Source organism: Callithrix jacchus, chromosome 13 (assembly GCF_049354715.1).
Source record: "Callithrix jacchus isolate 240 chromosome 13, calJac240_pri, whole genome shotgun sequence".
Lineage (NCBI taxonomy): Eukaryota > Metazoa > Chordata > Mammalia > Primates > Cebidae > Callithrix > Callithrix jacchus.
This window is the reverse complement of record NC_133514.1, coordinates 23,786,048-23,806,722: the sequence shown is the minus strand read 5'-3', so window position 1 is coordinate 23,806,722 and position 20,675 is coordinate 23,786,048. Positions and strand designations below refer to the sequence as shown.

The 20,675-nt window shown below is 40.0% G+C and overlaps 1 protein-coding gene across 2 annotated transcripts in view; it reads right to left on the bottom strand.

Moving 5' to 3' along the window:
* Positions 1–17,989: 17,989 nt before the first annotated feature.
* FGL1 (fibrinogen like 1) overlaps positions 17,990–20,675 on the bottom strand; it is a 34,549-nt gene continuing 31,863 nt past the window's right edge. For both annotated transcript variants that reach the window (XM_035270182.3, XM_002756897.7), the window contains one exon: positions 17,990–18,352. In XM_035270182.3, the coding sequence (XP_035126073.2) occupies positions 18,193–18,352 (160 nt within the window). In that variant the 3' untranslated portion in view covers positions 17,990–18,192. The remainder of the gene's footprint in view (positions 18,353–20,675) is intronic.

The window sequence follows — 20,675 nt, the reverse complement described above, 5'->3', positions numbered from 1 at the left end:
ATCAGAGGCCCACAGAGATTGATAGCCCCATCTCCACTTCTAGAGTCCTGCTTAGACTTAAACCATCCAGTTGAAGATTTGTATAACGGAAGTCTAATGGATATCAGGAGAGGGAATTATCAAATCCAGCAGCTTAGTCAAGTGCATGCCCTATGTATGCCTCTAACTATACGACCATTGGAAATATTACGCAAGAATGCCTATAGATCACTTTGCAGAGTCAGTACCCACCATGGCAAATCAATCAGCTCTAGAAGACAGAAGCTGTATATGAGCCTGTTCCAAGGAAACCTGATCCTGGAAACTTGCAGTGAATTCTGTTGCCTTGGCAGTCACATCTCATCTGACAGCCTGGAACAGGAGAACTTATTTAGAGAACAAGCATGCCTTGTAGGAGATTGCAATGAGTCTGATCTTCAACTGAAAACTAGGGGCCTAGGAGATTATGGTCCTGTTTATGTTGTTTGTTCTACACATGCTATCCTTCCTTAAGTGGTCTTTGGTTAATACACATTCCTTCTAACAGTTGCTGTATTGAACGCAGAGGAACAGACTCACCGCTAGACCTTCATTCTACTGGATTTTACAAAACCGATATTCAATTTCCAGCTCAGCTTTGATAGTAATATTTCAAATGATAAGGAACAGGAAGTGTTGCAACAAGTTCTCCTGACGATAAGGTCCTGTGCGCCTAGAATGTACTGAAAAAGTAGGTGGCCGTGTCTTTGATATGGTTGACAAGGTGCATCCGACTACTGTTTCCTTCTGTTCTGCCCAATAATTCCCATCAGTGAAGTCAGGCCCAAAATAAATAAAGCTGTTTTTTATAAACTATTATTAAAGGGCATTTCCACTACCTGAGAAGGAAGAGAAGACATTCTAGGTCACCCTTATTGGCCCCTTAGGGGACATTGGTGTATCAACATCTGAAAAGGTACAAGTCCCAGATAATCAGTGCTCAGAGGGAGAGCAGGCAGTGACTGAACCTGGCCCCAGGCCCACCTATGAAGCCTCCTTAAGTCCCTAAACAGCTTGATGCAGAGATTGCCAAATACTGGGGTTGGGGGGCATGAAGGTTTCAGGCCAAGGTCAAGGGTGTCCCAGTGCACTGGGCCAACATCTAAGAGAGGAAGGGTAAAGGAAGGAAAGGAAGAAGCCTAGATTCACCTACGATTTGATCTGTGAGGAGTGTTGTTTATGAGTGGCATCCTTTGCAACTATGGCTTTGCAGGGAAAACAAATGCATGCTATAAATTCCCAGTAAAATCCTGCCTGAAACAGAGGCAGTCATTCCGTGAGACTACACTGTGCAGACAGGGAGAAGAGACATAACTGCAGCTGATTCTGCAAACGGTGGCCACAGTGTCCTACCAAGATGACAGAACAGAGGTCACAGCCACCCTGTAAAGGGCCTCGGGGCTGGCACCACCCCTTTCCCCTCCACTGCCTTCTTGCCAAACTCATAAACACCAAGCTGGAAAAAGCTGACAAGTGTGTCTTCATCTCCCACCCCTGCTGGAACTTTCTTGGATGAACCACTCATAAAGTTTCCTCCTAATGCAGAGGAAGGCTTCTTATATGTTTTTTTTCTGCTACTTTAGGAAATTTGAACAATATTTTTTCTCAGGTAAAATATACCAATTTTAAGTAAAATAAATATTAAAAATAAAAAATATTTATTTTTAAATATTTGCATGTCAAAATACACTCTGGCCCAGAAAGCATTCTTAATGGGAGACTCATCAGATCTTGGTAGTGAGGACTTTGTGTTTTGGCAGGTTTTATTTATGGATATTAAAAAAACAGTAACTGAAAATTAAAATGGTTAAATAGCCTGCCCCACACTTTATCCATTTCCTTCTTTTTTTTCTTTTCGGTCTGGGCCTAAGACCAGCATGGAAAGGTTTTAGCCTCTAAATAGACTCTTTCAGGAAGTTTTGGATACTGATAAAGATGGTATAGAGAAAAGTGGTGTGCCGCCCTAACTTGAGCTTTTTAGTTTTTTGGGGGGGACAGAGTCTTGCTCTGTTGCCCAGGCTGGAGTGCATTGGTGGAATCTTGGCTCACTGCAACCTCTGCCTCCTGGGTTCAAGCAATTCTCTTGCTTCAGCCTCCTGAGTAGCTGGGATTACAGGCACCCACCACCAAGTCCAGCCAATTTTTGTATTTTTAGTAGACACAGGGTTTCTCCATGTTGGCAAGGCTGGTCTTGAACTCCTGACCTCAAGTGATCCGCCTACCTCAGCCTCTTAAAGTGCTGGGATTACGGGCATGAGCCACCGCGCCCAGCCACTCGTGCTTTGATAAACATTACTTTCCTGTGAAAAAATTAAAGTGATCAGTGAGCTCCAGGGATTCATTTTTAATTAAAAGACGAAGCAGCTGGCATTCATGCCCTCTTGGCAGGTAGTCCAGGCCGGGCTTGCTGACTGGAGGAATGAGAGTGGGGAGCTTACCAGCTGTCTAAGCGTCTTGGTTCTGGGTAACTGATACTTATCAGGCTGTTGAAGAATTTAGGGAGCACGCCCGATAGCCATCTGCACACAGTCAGTATCACTGAATTGCTCTTTTCTTGCTGTTTCAAAAAACTGTATGAGAATATAATTCCAAACTTTTCACATCAACTTTCCCCATTTTCAGGTTTGTTCTGAAAGATTGTCTTTGAACTGAAATGAATACATAAAAATTGCTCAGTTTCTCTGAATGGGAAGTATTGAAAAATGATCTTTAAACTTTGGGGTAAATCAGATTTATTTATGGAACTTGTTAAAAATGAAGCGGCCCAAGCTAAAAACTTGGTATGAAAAACAGCCCTAAGGGTAAAACACTCAGTTCCTCCAAACTCTTAATTCCTCTGAGTTACTCATTCTACTACATGGTGACTCACATAAAAACAATATACAGATGTTCTTTGAACGTGAATTTCAAAAGATCCGTATTTAGAAGTAATTCTCAATCACATTCACCATATTCCTAACAGACTCCAAAAGTTTTCAAATTTTTTTTTCCTGATTTTGCTGATCTCTGAGTCTACATAGAGACTTCGTTAAAATTTTATTTTAATTTGGCATTGCTTTATTTTGCATAATCATTGTCTATGTAAAAGTCTATCTGCTTCTGACTTTTTAGAAGGAGATTATTTTGTAGAAAATGTTATTTATCGGTGGCTCACACCTATAATCCCAGCACTTTGGGAGGCTGAGGCAGGTTGATCACAAGGTCAGGAGATCAAGACCATCCTGGCTAACATGGTGAAACCCTGTCTCTACTAAAAATACAGAAAATTAGCTGGTCATGGTGGCACATGCCTGTAGTCCCAGCTACTCAGGAGGCTGAGGCAGGAGAATCACTTGAACTCCGGGAGGTGGAGGTTGCAGTGAGCCAAGATCCCCCCACTGCACTCCAGCGTGGGTGACAAAGTGAAATTCTGTCTCAAAAAGAAGAAAAGAAAGAAAGAAAGAGAGAGAGAGAGAGAGAGAAGGAAGGAAGGAAGGAAGGAAGGAAGGAAGGAAGGAAGGAAGGAAGGAAGGAAGGAAGGGAAAAGAGAGAGGAAGGAAAGAGAAAGAAGAAAAAGAAAGAGAAAAAAAGAAGGAAAGAAAGAAAGAAAATCTTATTTATTTCCTATCTGTTCAACACGAGTAAATGCATGCATGAAGACGTTAAGATTCTTTCAAAACCACAGTTATTAGTATAGGGCACAAGTTGAAAGGGATTGGTGATTTTCCACCCAAAGCTACTTACTGTATTTTCAGATGTAACTTTCCTGTAACTAAGGAAGCATGGGCTATTTTTAATCTTTTTTAAAAAACTAGTGATTAAAAAGCTGATATTTTCTATAAAGGACCTTCTTTGAAGAGCATATGATTCCTAAGAATCTCAATTAGTTGGTCACCAGAAAAGAACAGAGAAGGCTTTATAGTTAGCTGACTTGTCTAAGGTTTCATTTTACAATTGAAGAGCTCTGTGTTCTACTATCACTCAACTGTGAAGAGATACTGTAGGAGGAATAAAGGAGGGAAGTAAAAGAGATGAAACAGCTGGCGTACATTAGCCACCTTTAAGAGCTTCAGAATTACCCTGTATTCAAAAAAATTATGACGTGCGTGATCATTCTCTCTGGGAGAGAAGCCACAGCAGAAATCAAACAGGGATCTAGTATCCAACAAAGGGGCATCTGTTTGGCACCCTGAAGAAAAAAAAATCAAATTGCGCTCACATCTAGATAGTCTGGGTAAGGTTATCATCTTCTAATAAACTTAAAAATCTAGTTCTTCTAAGATGCACTCCTGGCTCCATTCCAATTACTGTATGACCTTGGAGAAATGTCTTTTGAAGTGTTTCTGTGTCCTTAAAAACTGGATAATAATACTGCCTGTCCCAGATGGTTGGAATTGTATGAATTAATTAGATCAAGCTGGAAAGGTCTTTGATAATGTTAAGTGCTGAATAGTGTTATTACGATAGGTACAGGTGGAGGCAATGTTACACAGCACATCTATAATTAGAAAGGCCTAGAAACTGAAAGTGGTGCCAACACCTCAGGTGTTAAGGAGACAATACCCTGTGTCATTTTCTCCTGAGACCCTGTGTCATTTTCTCCCGAGATTCCGTCAGCTTGCTCTGATGGAATACTCAATTCATTCTTTTCCTTTTTGAGAGGTTGAAGCTTGTCTTGGACTTGCCGACCAAGCAGCAGAGTTTGTATTGGGGATATGTGCTTTTTAAGGCCGTGTTTTGAGTGCAGTGCTGGCATTTATTAGAACACAGGATACAGTTTTGGATTTGCAATGCTTGTTAAGTGTTCTGAGTGTTTTGGATTTGCAATGCTTGTTAAGTGTTCAAGAGAGCAAGAAAGTCCATTACCAGAAATGCATGTCATCTCAAAAATGCAGATTTTTTTTTTTTTGAGACAGGGTCTCACTCTCTTGCCCAGGCTGGCATGCAGTGGCAAAATCATAGCTTGCTGCAGCCTCAAACTCCTGAGCTCCAGTGATCCTCCTTCCTCAGCCTCTCTAGTACTCTCAGGACTACAGGTGCATACCATCATAACTAGCTAATTTTTTATTGTTTTTATAGGAATGGGGTTCTTGCTTTGTTGCCCAGGCTGGTGTCAAACTTTTTGCCTCAAGGTACTCTCCTGCCTTGGCCTTCCAAAGCACTGGGATTACAGGCATGAGCCACTAAGCCTGGCCAGGAATTTCCTTGAGCTATAAAATGAAGAAGTCTAAACCTTCTTTTAGAGATGAAAAGGTTTTCTGTTTTCACAAACAAACAGCAAAGTGTTATGTGGAATCAAAATACATAAAAATAGGCTGGGGGTGGTAGCTCACACCTGTAACTGAAGCACTTTGTGTGGATCGCCTCAGGTCAGGAGTTCAAGACCAACCTGACCAATATGGTAAAACCCCATTTCTACTAAAAATACACAAATTACCAGGCATGGTGGTGAGCTCCTGTAGTCCCAGCTACTTGAGAGGCTGAGACAGGAGAATTGCTTGAACCCAGGTGGCAGAGGTTGCAGTGAGCCGAGATGGCGCCACTGCACTCCAGCCTGGACAACAAAAAAATAAAATAAAAAATAAAATAAAATAGGTAAAAACTAGGCTGTGCTGAATAAAGGAAAAAAGGGAAAGATTTTCCTTGTCTTTGTAACACCCTGAGGAATGTTGTCAGAATCTAAGGCTCCGCTAAGCCCACTGGACCATATCATATCTAAACCAAGTTTTAATACCTTATTTTTGAGTATTCTAAATGCCAGTAACATTAAAAAACCTGCACTGCTGGGCTCTTCTAGAAGACATAGTTTACCCAGATTCATAATTTATTTTATATGCTATCTCCTCTGAAAAAACTCCTCTGACCATCTCCTCTCATCTCACAAAGTCGACTATTGGTGAAGGTCACACAGCACTCCAATTCACCATTTCCAAATTCCTTTGTTATCTTCTTCTCTATTATCATCATCATCGCAAATAGTTCTGAAATACTTATGTGCCAAGCATAGGAATGATACAATTATTAAAATGTATTATCTCATTTAATCTTCACAACAATAGCATGGGGTAGTTACAGTATTATTCATATTTTAGAGATGAGAATATTCAACACAGAGATGTAAAAGAATTGACCACCTAAGAAATGGCAAAGGCAAAAGGTAAAACCCAAGAGCTTGACTCGAATCTTCTTGGGCAACACTAAAACCCAAGATCGTCTTGTTTATCACTCGGTATAGAGTAGCTGCCTATGTGTTTACTTGTCTTTCTCCAAAACTAGACCTGTCAGTTCCTCGAGAGCAGGAATTCTGTTATGTTCGCCACTACATCACTGTGACACCACCCAGCACCTAACACTCAGCAGTTCTTATTCTTTTCCCACAGGTTTTTGGGGAACAGGTGGTGTTTCGTTACATGAATAAGCTCTTTAGTGGTGATTTGTGAGATTTTGGTGCACTCATCACCCGAGCAGTATACACTGTATCTAACATGTAGTCTTTTATCCATCACCCCTTTCCCACCCTTTCCCCCAAGTCCCCGGAGTCCATTGTATCATTCTTATGCCTTTGCGTCCCCACAGCTTAGCCCCCAGTTATGCGTGAGAACATACTATGTTTGGTTTTCCATTCTTGAGTTGCTTCTCTTAGGCTAATGGTCTCCATTTCCCTCCAGTTGCTGCAAATGCCACTATTTCGTTCCTTTCTGTGGCCAAATAGTGTCCCGAGGTATATATACCACAGTTTCTTTAACCACTCATTGATGGCAATCACACTGCTGGGATTAATAGCAGGTGTCTGGATTAATACTGGGTATCTACCCAGAGGAAAAGAACTCATCGTTTGAAAGAAATACTTGCACACACAGTAGTTCTTAATAATTTTTAAATGATCAAACTGGCAGCATGTTTCCTCCAAAGGATAAAACAGTTTGCCTATGGTTATTCAAAAGGGTAAAATATTAAATACAAATTAGAGTTTTTGTTGAATAAAGTTTAAAATTATGAAAAAATTTAAAAATGAATTTCTAATAGAAAACACTAAACTTTGAACATTTAGGATGAGGCTACTTGGGTGGCCAAGCCTAAATTCTTATTTTGCTCAAGAAAGGCAAATTCACATGATCTTTGGAAAAGGAATTCACCAATTTCACGTCTGCAAGTTTATCTTACAAATAATTCAGAAAACAAAACAAATAAAATTATTGTGTAGAAATATATTTAGCCTAAATATTTAAAAAATAAAAGATTTTTGAATGGTCAAATGAGAAATAACCTTATGATAATGTTTTATAGAAACTTCAAAATCATGTATGAAAATATATTCTAATAACTTGAGGGTATGGTTTTTTTGTTTGTTTGTTTGAGACGGAGTCTCACTCCGTCATCCAGGCTGGAGTGCAGTGGCTCACTCGAGAGTACAACCTCCCGCTCCTGGGTTGAAGTAATTCCTGTCTCAGCCTCCTTAGTAGATGGGACTACAGGCACGCACCACTACGTCTGGCTAACTTTTTATATTTTTAGTAGAGACAGGGTTTCACCATATTAGCCAGGATGGTCTCAATCTCCTGACCTTGTGATCCACCTGCCTTGGCCTCCCAAAGTGTTGGGATTATAGGTATGAGCCAATGCGCCCGGCCCCGAGGGGGCCTTTTAAATCACAGTACTGCATTAAGTAAAAAAGTCATCCTACATTATATAGGATTGAATGTATTTAATGTACTAAATACATTTTCCCAATTATTGGTAGCAAAGCAAAAGAAAAACAAAACCAAAGGATAATCCCCAAATGGTAACATGAGTTGGCTCTGGTTGATGAATAGTGTTTGGTTTTTTTTCCCCTTGGACATTTCTGCATTTTGAATTTATCTACAAGTGTATCTTATGATCAAATGAAAGATAAAGTAGGTGGTTATTTTTTTTAATGCTGTTAAAGAGCAGCCATCTGGTATCACAAGATCACTTAGGTTAGATTTGGAAACTCATATGAAATAAAAACCCTTTAGAAGAGCAAACTTGATTATTTAATTCCTAGAGTCAAACTGCATGTCACTGTATGTCACATGGTATATCACATACACACAATCAGTTTCCCAAGCATCCAGAGTTAAGAAGATTCATTTACTGAAACAAGAATTGATATCATGTCCATGTTACTCCTATTTTATTCTACAGTTGTTTCTGCTAATATTCAGTTTTTGGCTGGGTGAGGTAGCTCACACCTGTAATTCCAGTATTTTGGGAGGCCGAGGTGGGCAGATTACATGAGGTCAGGAGTTCAAGACCAGCCTGACCAATGTGGTGAAACCTTATCTCTACTAAAAATACAAAAAATTACTCAGGCGTGGTGGCACGTGCCTTTAGTTCCAGCTACACAGGAGGCTGAGGCAGGAGAATCGTTTGAACCCAGGAAGCAGAGGTTGCAGTGAGCTGAGATTATACCACTGAACTCCAGCCTGGGGAACAGAGTGAGACTCTGTCTCAAAAAATAAACAAAAAAAAGTGTTGAATTCGGATGATGAGGTAAATGTCTGGGCTTGTGAAAATATTAAATACATATTTGTTGCTTATAATTTCATTTATCTCTGTCCAGTGAGATTCAATATGACCGACTATGTTGCCAGACACAGAGCTAGATGCTTTTGCACTGTATCTCATAATTCAATTCACATAACAACTTTTTCAAGCCAGTTTTAATGTCCACACTTGACACATGAGAAAACTAACTTCCAGAGAAGTGATCATTCCAAACTCAAGTTGTTTGTTGGGCTATGAATGCTGATCTAAAGCACCTGAGAATCTTTTAACAGTATCAGAAGTGCTCATTTCTCCCATTAAAAAGCTAAAAAGTAATGTTTTATTTAAAATTTTAAAAATAATGATTAAAAAAATAATAATAAAAACAATTCTCATTTTAAAGTTCCAAAAGTCTCTAGGGCTTAGTAACTGGAAGGACAATAATTGAATCTCCATCTAAAATGATTCTCTCGTAGCCAGGTGTGGTGCCACGCACCTGTAGTCCCAGCTATTCAGGAGGCTGCGGTGGGAGGATCACTTAAGCCCAGGAGTTTGAGGCTGCAGAGCTATGATCGTGTCATTGCACTCCAACCTGGGCAACAAAGCAAGACCTTGTCTCTAAATAAATAAATAAGTAAATAGATAAATAAAATAATTGTTTCCTATTTGTTTTTTATTTCTATTATAACAGTTCCTTCTATAGAGTTTGATGATTGCCACGTACTGTAATGTGTGAACAAATGATGTAGTCTTATGACACAATGCATGCCCAATATAGAATTCTTCTAGACTGTGTTCAAACCTACATAAAAAGAAATGAATACAGACAAGCCATGCAAGTGCAACCAGAAACTTACAATCTCACTAAACCACAGCATTAGGACTCCTCAAAACCAAGCCAGTGTATGTGTGAATGTGACGTGTGTGTGTGTGTGTGTGTGTGTGTGTGGTGTGATGAAGTTAGAAACCACCATTCGGAAATCTCTTTTGAAAGACATACATGCAGCCAACAAATATATGAACAAACGCTCAACATTACTAGTCATCAGAGAAATGCAAGGCAAAACCACAATGAGATACCATCTGACATTAGTCAGGAAGGCTATTATGAAAAGCTTTTAAAGAAAACAGATGTTCATTATATCAAAAACACACCTGCATACGTATGGTTATCACAGCACAATGCACATTTGGAAAGACATGGAACCAAGCTCCGTGCCCATCAACTGATGAGTGGATAAAGAGAATGTGGCATATATACACGGTGGAATACTACTCATACTACTCAGCCGTAAAAAAAAGAGAAACATTATCTTTTGTGGCAACTTGAATGGAGCTGAAGGCTGTTATTCTAAGTGAAGTAACTCAGGAATGGGAAACCAAATACCATATGCTCTCACTTCTAAGTGGGAGCTAAGCTATGGGTACCCAAAGGCACATAGAGGTATAGGGGCCTTTGGGGACTCAGAAGCAGGGAGATGAGAAGGGGATTGAGGGATTTAAAAACATCCTATTGGTTTATGTGCATAGAGTTGTTTGTGGTAATCTCTGACGGTAGTTTGTATTTCTTCTGTGAAATCAGTGGTGAGATCCCCTTTATTATTTTTTATTGCATCTATTTGATTCTTCTCTCTTTTCTTTTTTATTAGTCTGGCTAGAAGTCTATCTGTTTTGTTGATCTTTTCAAAAACCCAGCTCCTGGATTCATTGATTTTTTGAAGGGTTTTTTGTGTCTTTATCTCCTTCAGTTCTGCTCTGATCTTAGTTACTTCTTGTCTTCTGCTAGCTTTCGAATTTATTTGATCTTGCCCCTCTAGTTTTTTAATTGTGACATTAGAGTGTTGATTTTAGATCTTTCCTCGCTTTTCATGTGGGCATTTAGTGCTATCAATTTCCCTCCAGACACTGCTTTAAATGTGTCCCAGAGATTCTAGCACGTTGTGTCTTTGTTCTCATTGGTTTTGAAGAACATCTTTATTTCTGCATTCATTTCATTATTTATCCAGTAGTCATTCAGGAGCAGGTTGTTCAGTTTTCATGTATTTGTGCAGTTTCGAGTGTGTTTCTTAACCCTGAGTTCTAATTTGATTGCACTGTGGTCTGAGAGACTGCTATGATTTCTGTTCTTTTGCATTTGCTGAGGAGTGACTTACTTCCAATTATGTGATCAATTTTAAAGTAAGTGTGATGTGGTGCTGAGAAGAATGTATATTCTGTGAATTTGGGGTGGAGAGTTCTGTAGATGTCTATTAGATCTGCTTGGTCCAGATCTGAGTTCAAGTCCTGGAAATCCTTGTTAAGCAAAGACTTTGAACCAACCCAAATGCCCATCAATGATAGACTGGATAAAGAAAATGTGGCATATATACACTATGGAATACTATGTAGCCATAAAAAAGGATGAGTTCATGTCCTTTGCAGGGACATGCATGAAGCTGGAAACCATCATTCTCAGCAAACTGATACAACCAAACACCACATGTTCTCACTCATAAGTGGGTGTTGAACAATGAGAACACATGGACAGAGGGAGGGGAACATCACACACAGGGGCCTGCTGGGGAGTGGGGGAGCTAGGGGGAGGGATAACAGGAGGTGGGGGCATTGGGGAGGGATAGCATTAGGAGAAATACCTAATGTAGGTGATGGGGAGATGGAGGCAGCAAACCACCATGGCATGTGTAACAATCCTGCATGATCTGCACATATACCCCAGAACTTAAAGTATAATTAAAAAAAAAACTATATATTGGGTACACTGTACACTACTCAGGTGATGTGTGCACTAAAACTCAGACTTCACCACTGTACAATTCATCCATGTAATCAAAAACCACATGTACCCCAAAAGCTATTGAATTATATATATATATAATGTGTATGCATATGTATATATATATAAAACACAACAGATGTTGATGAGGCCGTGGAGAAAAGGGAGCACTTACACAATTTTAGTGGGAATGCAAATTCGTTCAGCCACTGGGGAAAGCAATGTAGAAGTTTCTTTCTTCTCCTTTTTCCTTTTCTTTAAGACAGAATCTCACTCTGTCGCCCAGGCTGGAGTGCAGTGGCATGATCTCAGCTCACTGCAAACTCTGCCTCCTGAGTTCAAGTAATTCTCTTATCTCAGCCTGTGAGTAGCTGAGATTACAGGCGTGTACCACCACACCCAGCCAGTTTTTTGTATTTTAGTGGAAACGAGGTTTCACTGTGTTGCCCAGGCTGGTCTTGAACTCCTGACCTCAGGTGATCCGCTCACCTTGGCCTCCCAAAGTGCTGATATTACAGGTGTAAGTCACTGCACCTGGCCTACAGTTTGGAGATTTCTTAAAGAACTTGAAACATAACTACCAATTAACCCAGCAATCTCACTACTGAGTATATATCCAGAGGAAAAGAAATCATTCTACAAAAAAGACACATGAACTCATATACTCATCACAGCAATATTCACAATAGCAAAGATATGGAATCAACTAGGACGCCCATCAATGATAGACTGGATAAAGAAAATTGGTGCACGTACACCATGGAATACTACACAGCCATAAAAAGGAATGAAATTATGTCCTTTGCAGCAATGCGGATGCAGCTAGAGGTCTTTGCACTAAACAAATCAAAGCAGAAACGGAAAACAAAATACCACATATCCTCGCTTATAAGTGTGAGCTACACACATTGAATACGTATGGACATAAAGATGGCAGCCATAGACAGTGGGGACTACTAGAGGAGAGAGGGTTGGAAAACTACCTATCAGGTACTATTCTCACTACCTGGGTAATGGGATCATTCATACGCCAACCCTCAGTGACATGCAATTTACCCATGTAACAAACCTGCACATGTACCCCCAGAAACTAAAAAGTTGAAAAAAATCTCTTTGAAACCCCTTATAAGAGAATGAATGAAAGAGGAAAAAATATTTAGCCTTTTTCTAATAAGCTGAGTAAATCTATTTTCACATGATTTTACAATAGCAGTCCCTGTTCGTAGTGACGTCTTGGGCTTACAATAGCCTCAAATATTGTTCTATAAACGGCATTTTAAAAAGGAAACATCTCCCCTACAGGGTCTAAGTTCTTTAAAAGCAAATTATGTTTATGTATGCTGTATTTGCAACACTTAGCACAGTTGGTGTTTGATAATTTTTTTTTTAACTGCTTGACTGGATTTTTCTCTTTTTTGAGACAGAGTTTCACTCTTGTTGCCCAGGCTGGAGTGCAATGGTGCAACCTCGGCTCACTGAAACCTCCACCTTCCAAGTTCAAGCAATTCTCTTGCCTCCGCCTCCTGAACAGCTGGGATTACCAGCGACCACCACTACACCAGGGTAATTTTTATATTTTTAGTAGAGTTCGGGTTTTACCATGTTGGCCAGGCTTGTCTCAAACTCCTGACCTCAGGTGATCTGCTACCTTGGCCTCCCATAATGCTGGAATTACAGGTGTGAGCCACTGCGCCCAGCCTGGATATACTTTTTTTTTTTTTTTTAAAAAGAAAAGTATATTTAGTTTTTTTAAAAAAACATTAATTCACTCAACAGTCACATTCAAACAGACATATACGATTTATGCAGATTGTAGCCACATGGTGTACAGGTTCAGTGAAAATTCTTTGACATTACTGTCCAAATAAAAATATAAGACAAGCTGGTAATAAGAGCAATATATGTAATTTCAAAATTTCTTTCTTTTTTTCTCTATTTCTCTTTCTCTCCCTCCCTCCTCCCTCCCTTCCTTCCTTCCTCTCAGACTGAGACTCTCTCTGTCATTTAGGCTGGCATACAGTGGTGCAATATCAGCTCACTGCAACCTCCACCTCCCAGGTTCAAGCGACTCTCATGCCTCAGTCTCCAGAGTTACAGTCGTGCACCACCACACCCAGCTAATTTTTGTGTTTTTAGTAGAGATGGGGTTTTGCCATGTTGGGCAGGCTGGTCTCGAACTCCTGACCTCAAGTGATTGATTCACCCACCTTGGCCTCTCAGTGTTGAGATTACAGGTGTAAGCCACCACATCTGGCCAATATATATAATTTTAAAATTTCTAATAATAAAATTTTAAAAGTAAAACTTTAGAAGTCTAGTTTTAGTAATATACTTTATTTAGCCTCATCCATACAAAATATTATTTAACAATGTAACCAACATAAAAATTATTCTTATTTTTGGAGGTGTTTGCTTTTTCTGGAACACTATGTCTTCAAAATCCATTGTTTATTTTATACTTACAGCTCATCTGAATGAGGACTGGCTTTATTTCAAGAAAGCAGGAGCAACATGTGACTGGGGGCTGAAGTATTCACAGCACAGCTTGATAGCAGTTCAGTGTCACGATTTCTGTATGTTTTTGAAATGAGCTAAATTGCCAAACCTACATATAATACATCTGATAGAATTATATCCTTAATGTCATTTGATTTGTTTCTTTAGGATCAACAACTGATTTTTTTCATTTTGCTAATAGAAAAAGTATTATTATTAAATAGGTACTATGCGCATATGAGAAAACATTTCACAGCATTAAATGGTATGAAATATAAAAAGCAGCGTCCTTGGCCAGGCCCGGTGGCTCACGCCCGTAATCCCAGAACTTTGGGAGGCCGAGGTGGGCAGATCACGAGGTCAAGAGATACAGACCATCCTGGCCAACATGGTGAAACCCCGTCTCTACTAAAAGTACAAAAAATTAGCCGGGTGTGGTGGTGCGCGCCTGTGGTCCCGGCTCCTCTGGAGGCTGAGGCAGGAGAATTGCTTGAAACCGGAAAATGGAAGCTGCAGTGAGCCGGGATTGCGCCCCTACACTCCAGCCTGGCGATGGAGTGAGACTGTGTTTCAAATTTAAAAAAAAAGAAAAAGGAGGGTCCTTTCATTACATCTCCAAGCCCAGTCCCCCGAGGTAACCGCAATCCCGTATACATGCAGATTTTTTCCCACATGTATATGAGTTATGTATATCTTTTTAAAGTATCAATGAGAGTGTAACTTACTTTTCATAGTCCTCATAAAACACCAACAAAAACTTCTCTATATGCATAAGATTATATAGGATATTTTCATGTGTCAATTTCTTCTTCTTCCTTCTTCTTCTTCTTCTTCTTCTTCTTTCCTCTTCCTCCTCCTCCTCCTCCTCCTCCTCCTCTTCTTCTTCTTCTTCTCTCCTACTCCTCCTCCTCTTCCGCTTCCGCTTCCGCTTCCGCTGCTTCTTCTTCTGACGGAGGCTCCCTCTGTTGCCCAGGCTGGAGTGCAATGGCGCAATTTTGGTTCACTTCAACCTCCGCCTCCCGAGCAGCTGGGATTACAAGCATGTGCCACCATGCCTGGCTAATTGCTGGATTTTTAATAGAGACAAGTTTTTGCCACGTTGGCCAGGCCAGTCTCACACTCCGACCTCAAGTTATCCATCTGCCTCAGCCTCCCAAAATGCTGGGAGTACAGGTGTGAGCCGCTGCACCAGGCCCCAATCTATTCTCTCTAACTGCTTTTTTTCCCTGGCCTAGAGCTCCCTACCATTCCACTGAAATGGATTTCAGAACACACATAACATTATCACCAAGTCCAATGGTCTTTTTTTTTTTTTTTTTTTTTTGAGACGGAGATTCGCTCTTATTGCCGAGGTTACAGTGTAGTGGCACGATCTCGGCTCACTGCCACCTCCGCCTCCCGAGTTCAAGTGATTCTCCTGCTTCAGCTTCCCGAAGTGCTGGGATTATAGGCGTGAGCCACTGCACCTAGCCATGATCTTTCATTAGAACTTCTCTTCTATTATTTTATGGGATTTAAAGTTTTAAAAATTATTCCTTCTGCATTGGAAAACTGCGGTTTACATAGCACCATAACTTGTTTAGCTCTCCTCCCACTTCTCTATGGAATCTTTTTTTTTCTTCTCTAAAAGCTTTTCTGCTTTTGATCTCCTAATTGTGGAAGTTCTTCAGGCTACTACTTGAGCAATTAAGCACATATTTTAATTGTCACTGATGATCTATTATTTATAGATTATCAACGTGTGTTCTACCGAACGCTGTTCCCACAAGACCGCACTGAAAAACAGTCAATAACCATGACAAACCCTTCTCCTTTGCCTGCACATCCTATAGAGATCGTAAAAATAAATCTTCTTCCTCATCATACTTCCAGACGCAGTGAATATATGATGTAATTCTGACCAACAAGGGATAAACTGAAGTCTGTTGACCCTTTGCTTTTCTTACTGCTTTTGACATGAACTCAAAGCAGGAACTGCAGTAGCCAATTTGCAATTTTGAAGGATGGGCTAAATGAATGGCAGGGACATCAGCCTCCATGCTGCGCTGAACACAGGTCAACAACTGCTTACGTCCTGAGTTCTCACTACAGAAGATGAATAAATCCTTATTTGTTTGGACTTCCATAATCAGGTGATTTATACCTTGCAGCAGAACACACTCTTAACTAGATATAAAAATGCTGCATGCTATGTGTCCTTAGAACTTCAGAATGCACATTAGAAAATTAGAGGAACGGAGAAATTCTCAGGAGAAATCTGTTGAATTCTGTTGAATATATCATCTCCTAAATGTAGTTGATCAAGCAGCCCTTTTCTTCTTCCTGTACCAAACTATCAATATCTCATAGAATTGTGGTTCTCTAGCTTTTGGCTTTTCAAAGTGTAATTCCTAGACCAGCAATATCTGCATCATCTAGAAACTTGTTGGAAAACCCTAATATTAGGCCCCACCCTGGAATCAATTACATTTTAACAAGATCTTCAGTTGATTTGTATGACATTAAAGTCTGAGAAGTGCCACTTGGGAAACACTGATTTAGAGAATAAAGTACAAACTAACCTTAATATCCTTATGTGGCCTAGAATTTCAAAGGCATCTGTTATTACTATCCCTTAATGCCTACTTCACTAATCATGACACATCCCTAGAACTCGCATTGGTAAGCTATAAACAATGGATCATCAGTGACAATTTTAAATATGGGCTTAATTGCTCAAGTAGTAGCCTGAAGAACTCACATAATTACGAGATCAAAAGCAGAAAAACTTTCAAAGGAGAAAAAAGTAGTTGTTATTGAATGCTTACTTTGTGCAAGGCATGTGGTATACTTTTATAATTCTCAAAGCAACCCTGTGAGGCAGGTACTATTGTAATCGTTACCTTATAGATAAGACAGCTAAGGTGCAGAGAAGGTAAGTTGCCTACTGAAGGTCACATAGCTATTAAGTTGCAGAATCCTTGGCTTAAAGACTTAAGGATCACTAAACAATATTTGCTCTCTAAACTTTTGTTCCCAAGCACTTTCCTGCTGTGTGTACTTTACACACATGGTTTCCTCTGCATGCAATATCGCCCCACGTACATGTTGTTAAAAGGTCTCAGCTAAAAAGTCATTTGTTCTGGGGAGCTTTTCTGATCCCCTATCCCCAAGCCAGGTCAGATCCTCCTGTTATACATTTCCCAGTGTCATATCTTTGCTTCATACATATCAGCTTTCAAAATTATGTACATTTTGTGATTCTATGATTACTGTATGCCTTTATCAAAAAACTAAGCTCCATGTGGGCTTGAACTATACCCTCTGTGCCTGACACATAGTTGGCACACAAATATTTTTTAGAGTATCTTTTTTATTTTCTGAGATGGAGTCTCACGCAGTTGGACAGGCTGGAGTATAGTGGCATTTTCTCGGCCCACTGCAACCTCTGCCTCCCGGCTTCAAGCAATTCTTCTGCCTCAGCCTCCTGAGTAGCTGGGATTACAGGCTCACACCATCATACCTAGCTAATTTTTGTATTTTTTGGAGAAACAGTTTCATCATGTTGGCCAGGCTGGTCTCAAACTCCTGGCCTCAAGAGATCCACGTGCCTCAACCTCTCAGACCGGATTACTGGTGTGAGCCACTGCGCCCGGCCTTTTGGAATATCTTTGACTCTCATTTGAAACATTCTTTCCCTACTCTGCACCAATCCAAGTTCTATCGAGAAGTAGCTATAGGATGGTGGCAAAACATTTGATTTAGCATCAGAAAACTTGGATTTGAGGCCTTGTTCCCCTACTTTGTAACTTAGAGCAGTTACAAAAACTCAGACCCACCAATTCTCAGCTCTGCCAAATGGAGATAGTAATAACCTCAGAGGATTGGCATAAGAATTAAAAAGAGCCGTGTGAGAGATGTGTATAACCTACATACACATCCTGAAAATATGAGTAGCGTTTCGTAGTGATTAAGATAATGGGTTGTGATTAAAAGTTTGCACTCTGTAATCCGAAACCTGAGTTCAAATCCCAGCTCAATATTTATTGTCTCTGCAGTTGATTCGGCAATCCATTATTTGCTGGATTTTGTCATGTGTTTTGCCAATTGCATCCATAATTTATTATGCATTTATGCTTGTATCTCCTAAGTCATGGTATATATTAATCTATGCTTTGCGTGTTTTGTCTGACATAAGCTTTTATCAGAGCCTTTTGTACACAGGAACTCCATAAATGGTAACACAATTTACATTTATTTGTTGAATATTGCATATCTGTCGTACTGAAAGTACATTAAGTAACAAAGGCGAGTAAGAAGAATGAAAAGCAGTACTCAACAACAGTTATCATAATTGCACATGGATATGCTCAGAATTACTGTTTCAAATCGCTTTAAACAAAAGCTGAACTGCAGAAATAATAGCCCAGCAGGAATGATTAAACTACATTTGCAATAAAATCATTTGGCCTAATTTTCATAACCACAGATTTCAGAGAATACCACCACCCATGCCAGGTGTACCAGACAATCCCATTGTCTGTTTTAGCCGTGTAGGGCCCGCTGTAGTAAAACCCATTCAGATTTGCAGAGTGACACCTAGTGGAAGGGTGGAAAAAAGAACACAACCATTAGACCAGAAAAATACTGTTCAGAAGCTCTAATTTTGCTAGCAAATACTCAAAACTTTTGAACTATGAATTATGCCATTTTTCAGACAAGTAAATACTAGTTTCCAAAAGCTGAGAAATTTCTACAACAGATGAATATTTTATTTTATTTTATTTTTATTTTTGGGATGGAGTTTCACTCTTGTTGCCCAGGCTGAAGTGCAGTGGCATGATCTCGGCTCACCGCAACCTCTGCCTCCCAGGTTCAAGCAATTCTCCTGCCTCAGTCTCCCAAGTAGCTGGGATTACAGGCATGTGCCACAATGCCTGGCTAATTTTGTATTTGCAGTAGAGACGGGTTTTGTCCATGTTGGTCAGACTGGTCTCGAACTCCCAACCTCAGGTGATCGGCCGCCTCGGCCTCCCAAAGTGCTGGGATGACAGGCGTAAGCCACCGCACCTGGCCTTATTATTTTTTTTTTTTAAATATAAACAGGGTCTCTCTATGTTGCCCAGGCTGGTCTTGAACTCCTGAGCTCAAGCAATCCTCCTGCTTCGGCCTTCCAGAATGCTGGGATAACAGGTGTGAGCCACTGCGCCTGGCCTCAGAGATGGGTATTTTAAACTGGTGAGTTTTACTGCCATAACAAATCTGAAAATACAACCCAGGCCACTCATAGTGCATTGAAAAATAAGCATTTCAATTTTTGATGGCCTTTAAACAAAAAATTAAAACAAGGAAACAAAACACATCTCTTTAACCTCCAGTGTTACAACCTCCTGACTCAGAACAGCTAACCTAGTACTTAGCAAGAGCCAGGGTGAGTGTCAGCAAAGCAAGGTGTGGGGCAGGTGTTCTGCTGGCTTTCCTGGAGAATTTGCACTTACACATTCGTTCATCTGCTGCTAAGACCTGGTTTTCATATTCAAACTCCCTCCCTTTCTTTAAATTGCTAGCATATCAATTATTTTAATCTCAAGGGTAAGCAAATAAAACCTAAACCACCATTTAAAGTTTTCCCACCCATCAACCAATAATGAGTTTTTCCCAGTTGCTGAGTTAATTTTTTACAGATATTGCACCAACCTAGATAAGCTAGTTAGGTCATCGACATTAAAAATGTTCCTTTCCTCCTTTGGAGTCTGCAGATTTTGTCCTTGATAGGTATAATTTATATATAAGAATATGTAATAAGTTTATGTGTATTATGAAAATTACCATATTCTTTTCTATTGATATAATTAATGAAAAGATGTTAGAATTAGGAGAAAAGGAGAACATGCACAAGAGATAGTTCTGAACATCTACGGATAAACCCAAATTATTGAATCAAAAAAGCACATAATCTACCCATAAGGCTGAATGGCTGGCTTGAATCACTTATCAGCTTAATGATCACTCCTAGTGAGCATTCTCAAAGTTCTCCTAATTTAAATGGATGTAATTAGTTGAAAATATGTATGTTACATCTGCAAATGTCAAAGCCTACTATGTTTTTAAAACAGCATGGAAAGTAATGTTAAAAAAGAAGATATGGGCCAGGTGCGGTGGCTCATGCCTGTAATCCCAGCACTTTGGGAGGCCAAGGCGGGCAGATCATGAGGTCAAGAGATCGAGACCATCCTGGGCAACATGGTGAAACCCTGTCTCTACTAAAAATACAAAAATTAGTTGGGCGTGGTGGCATGTGCTTGTGGTCCCCGCTACTCAGGAGGCTGAGATGGAAGAATTGCTTGAACCCAGGAGGCGGAGGTTGTAGTGAGCCAAGATTGCACCACTGCACTCCAGCCTGGCGACAGAGCAAGACTCCGTTTCAAAAAAAAAAAAAGAAAATTTGGTAAATTGAGTCTCCAGAATATATATTTTGGCATATATTTGTCTGTCTAGAGACATTTGCTAACTGTATTTTTGTATTTGACTCTATGATCAACATAAGAAACTTTCACTATTCTGAGACCAATTTTCCAGCATCCTTTAGTTTTTAGAACAGCCTGGATATGAAACTAGGTTGGGGGATGATTGGGGTTCCCTTGGTGAAGAAGTGGCTGGGAGCACTCACACAAGATGCTACGCTAACAAACAAAAGACATCAACATCCAGTGATTTGTTTGCTATGTGGAAAAACAGCATCTCATAGGTGGGTAATATTTATGAAGTGCCAACATTTCATGTAAATTAGAAGAACTATGGGACAGAAAAACAGCACAAGTAAAAAGGAGGAAAAGATGATAGTCAAACTACACTAATAGTAGGCATGGTAGAAGCAGCACCAAGTGGGCTGGGCACGGTGGCTCACACCTGTAATCCCAAC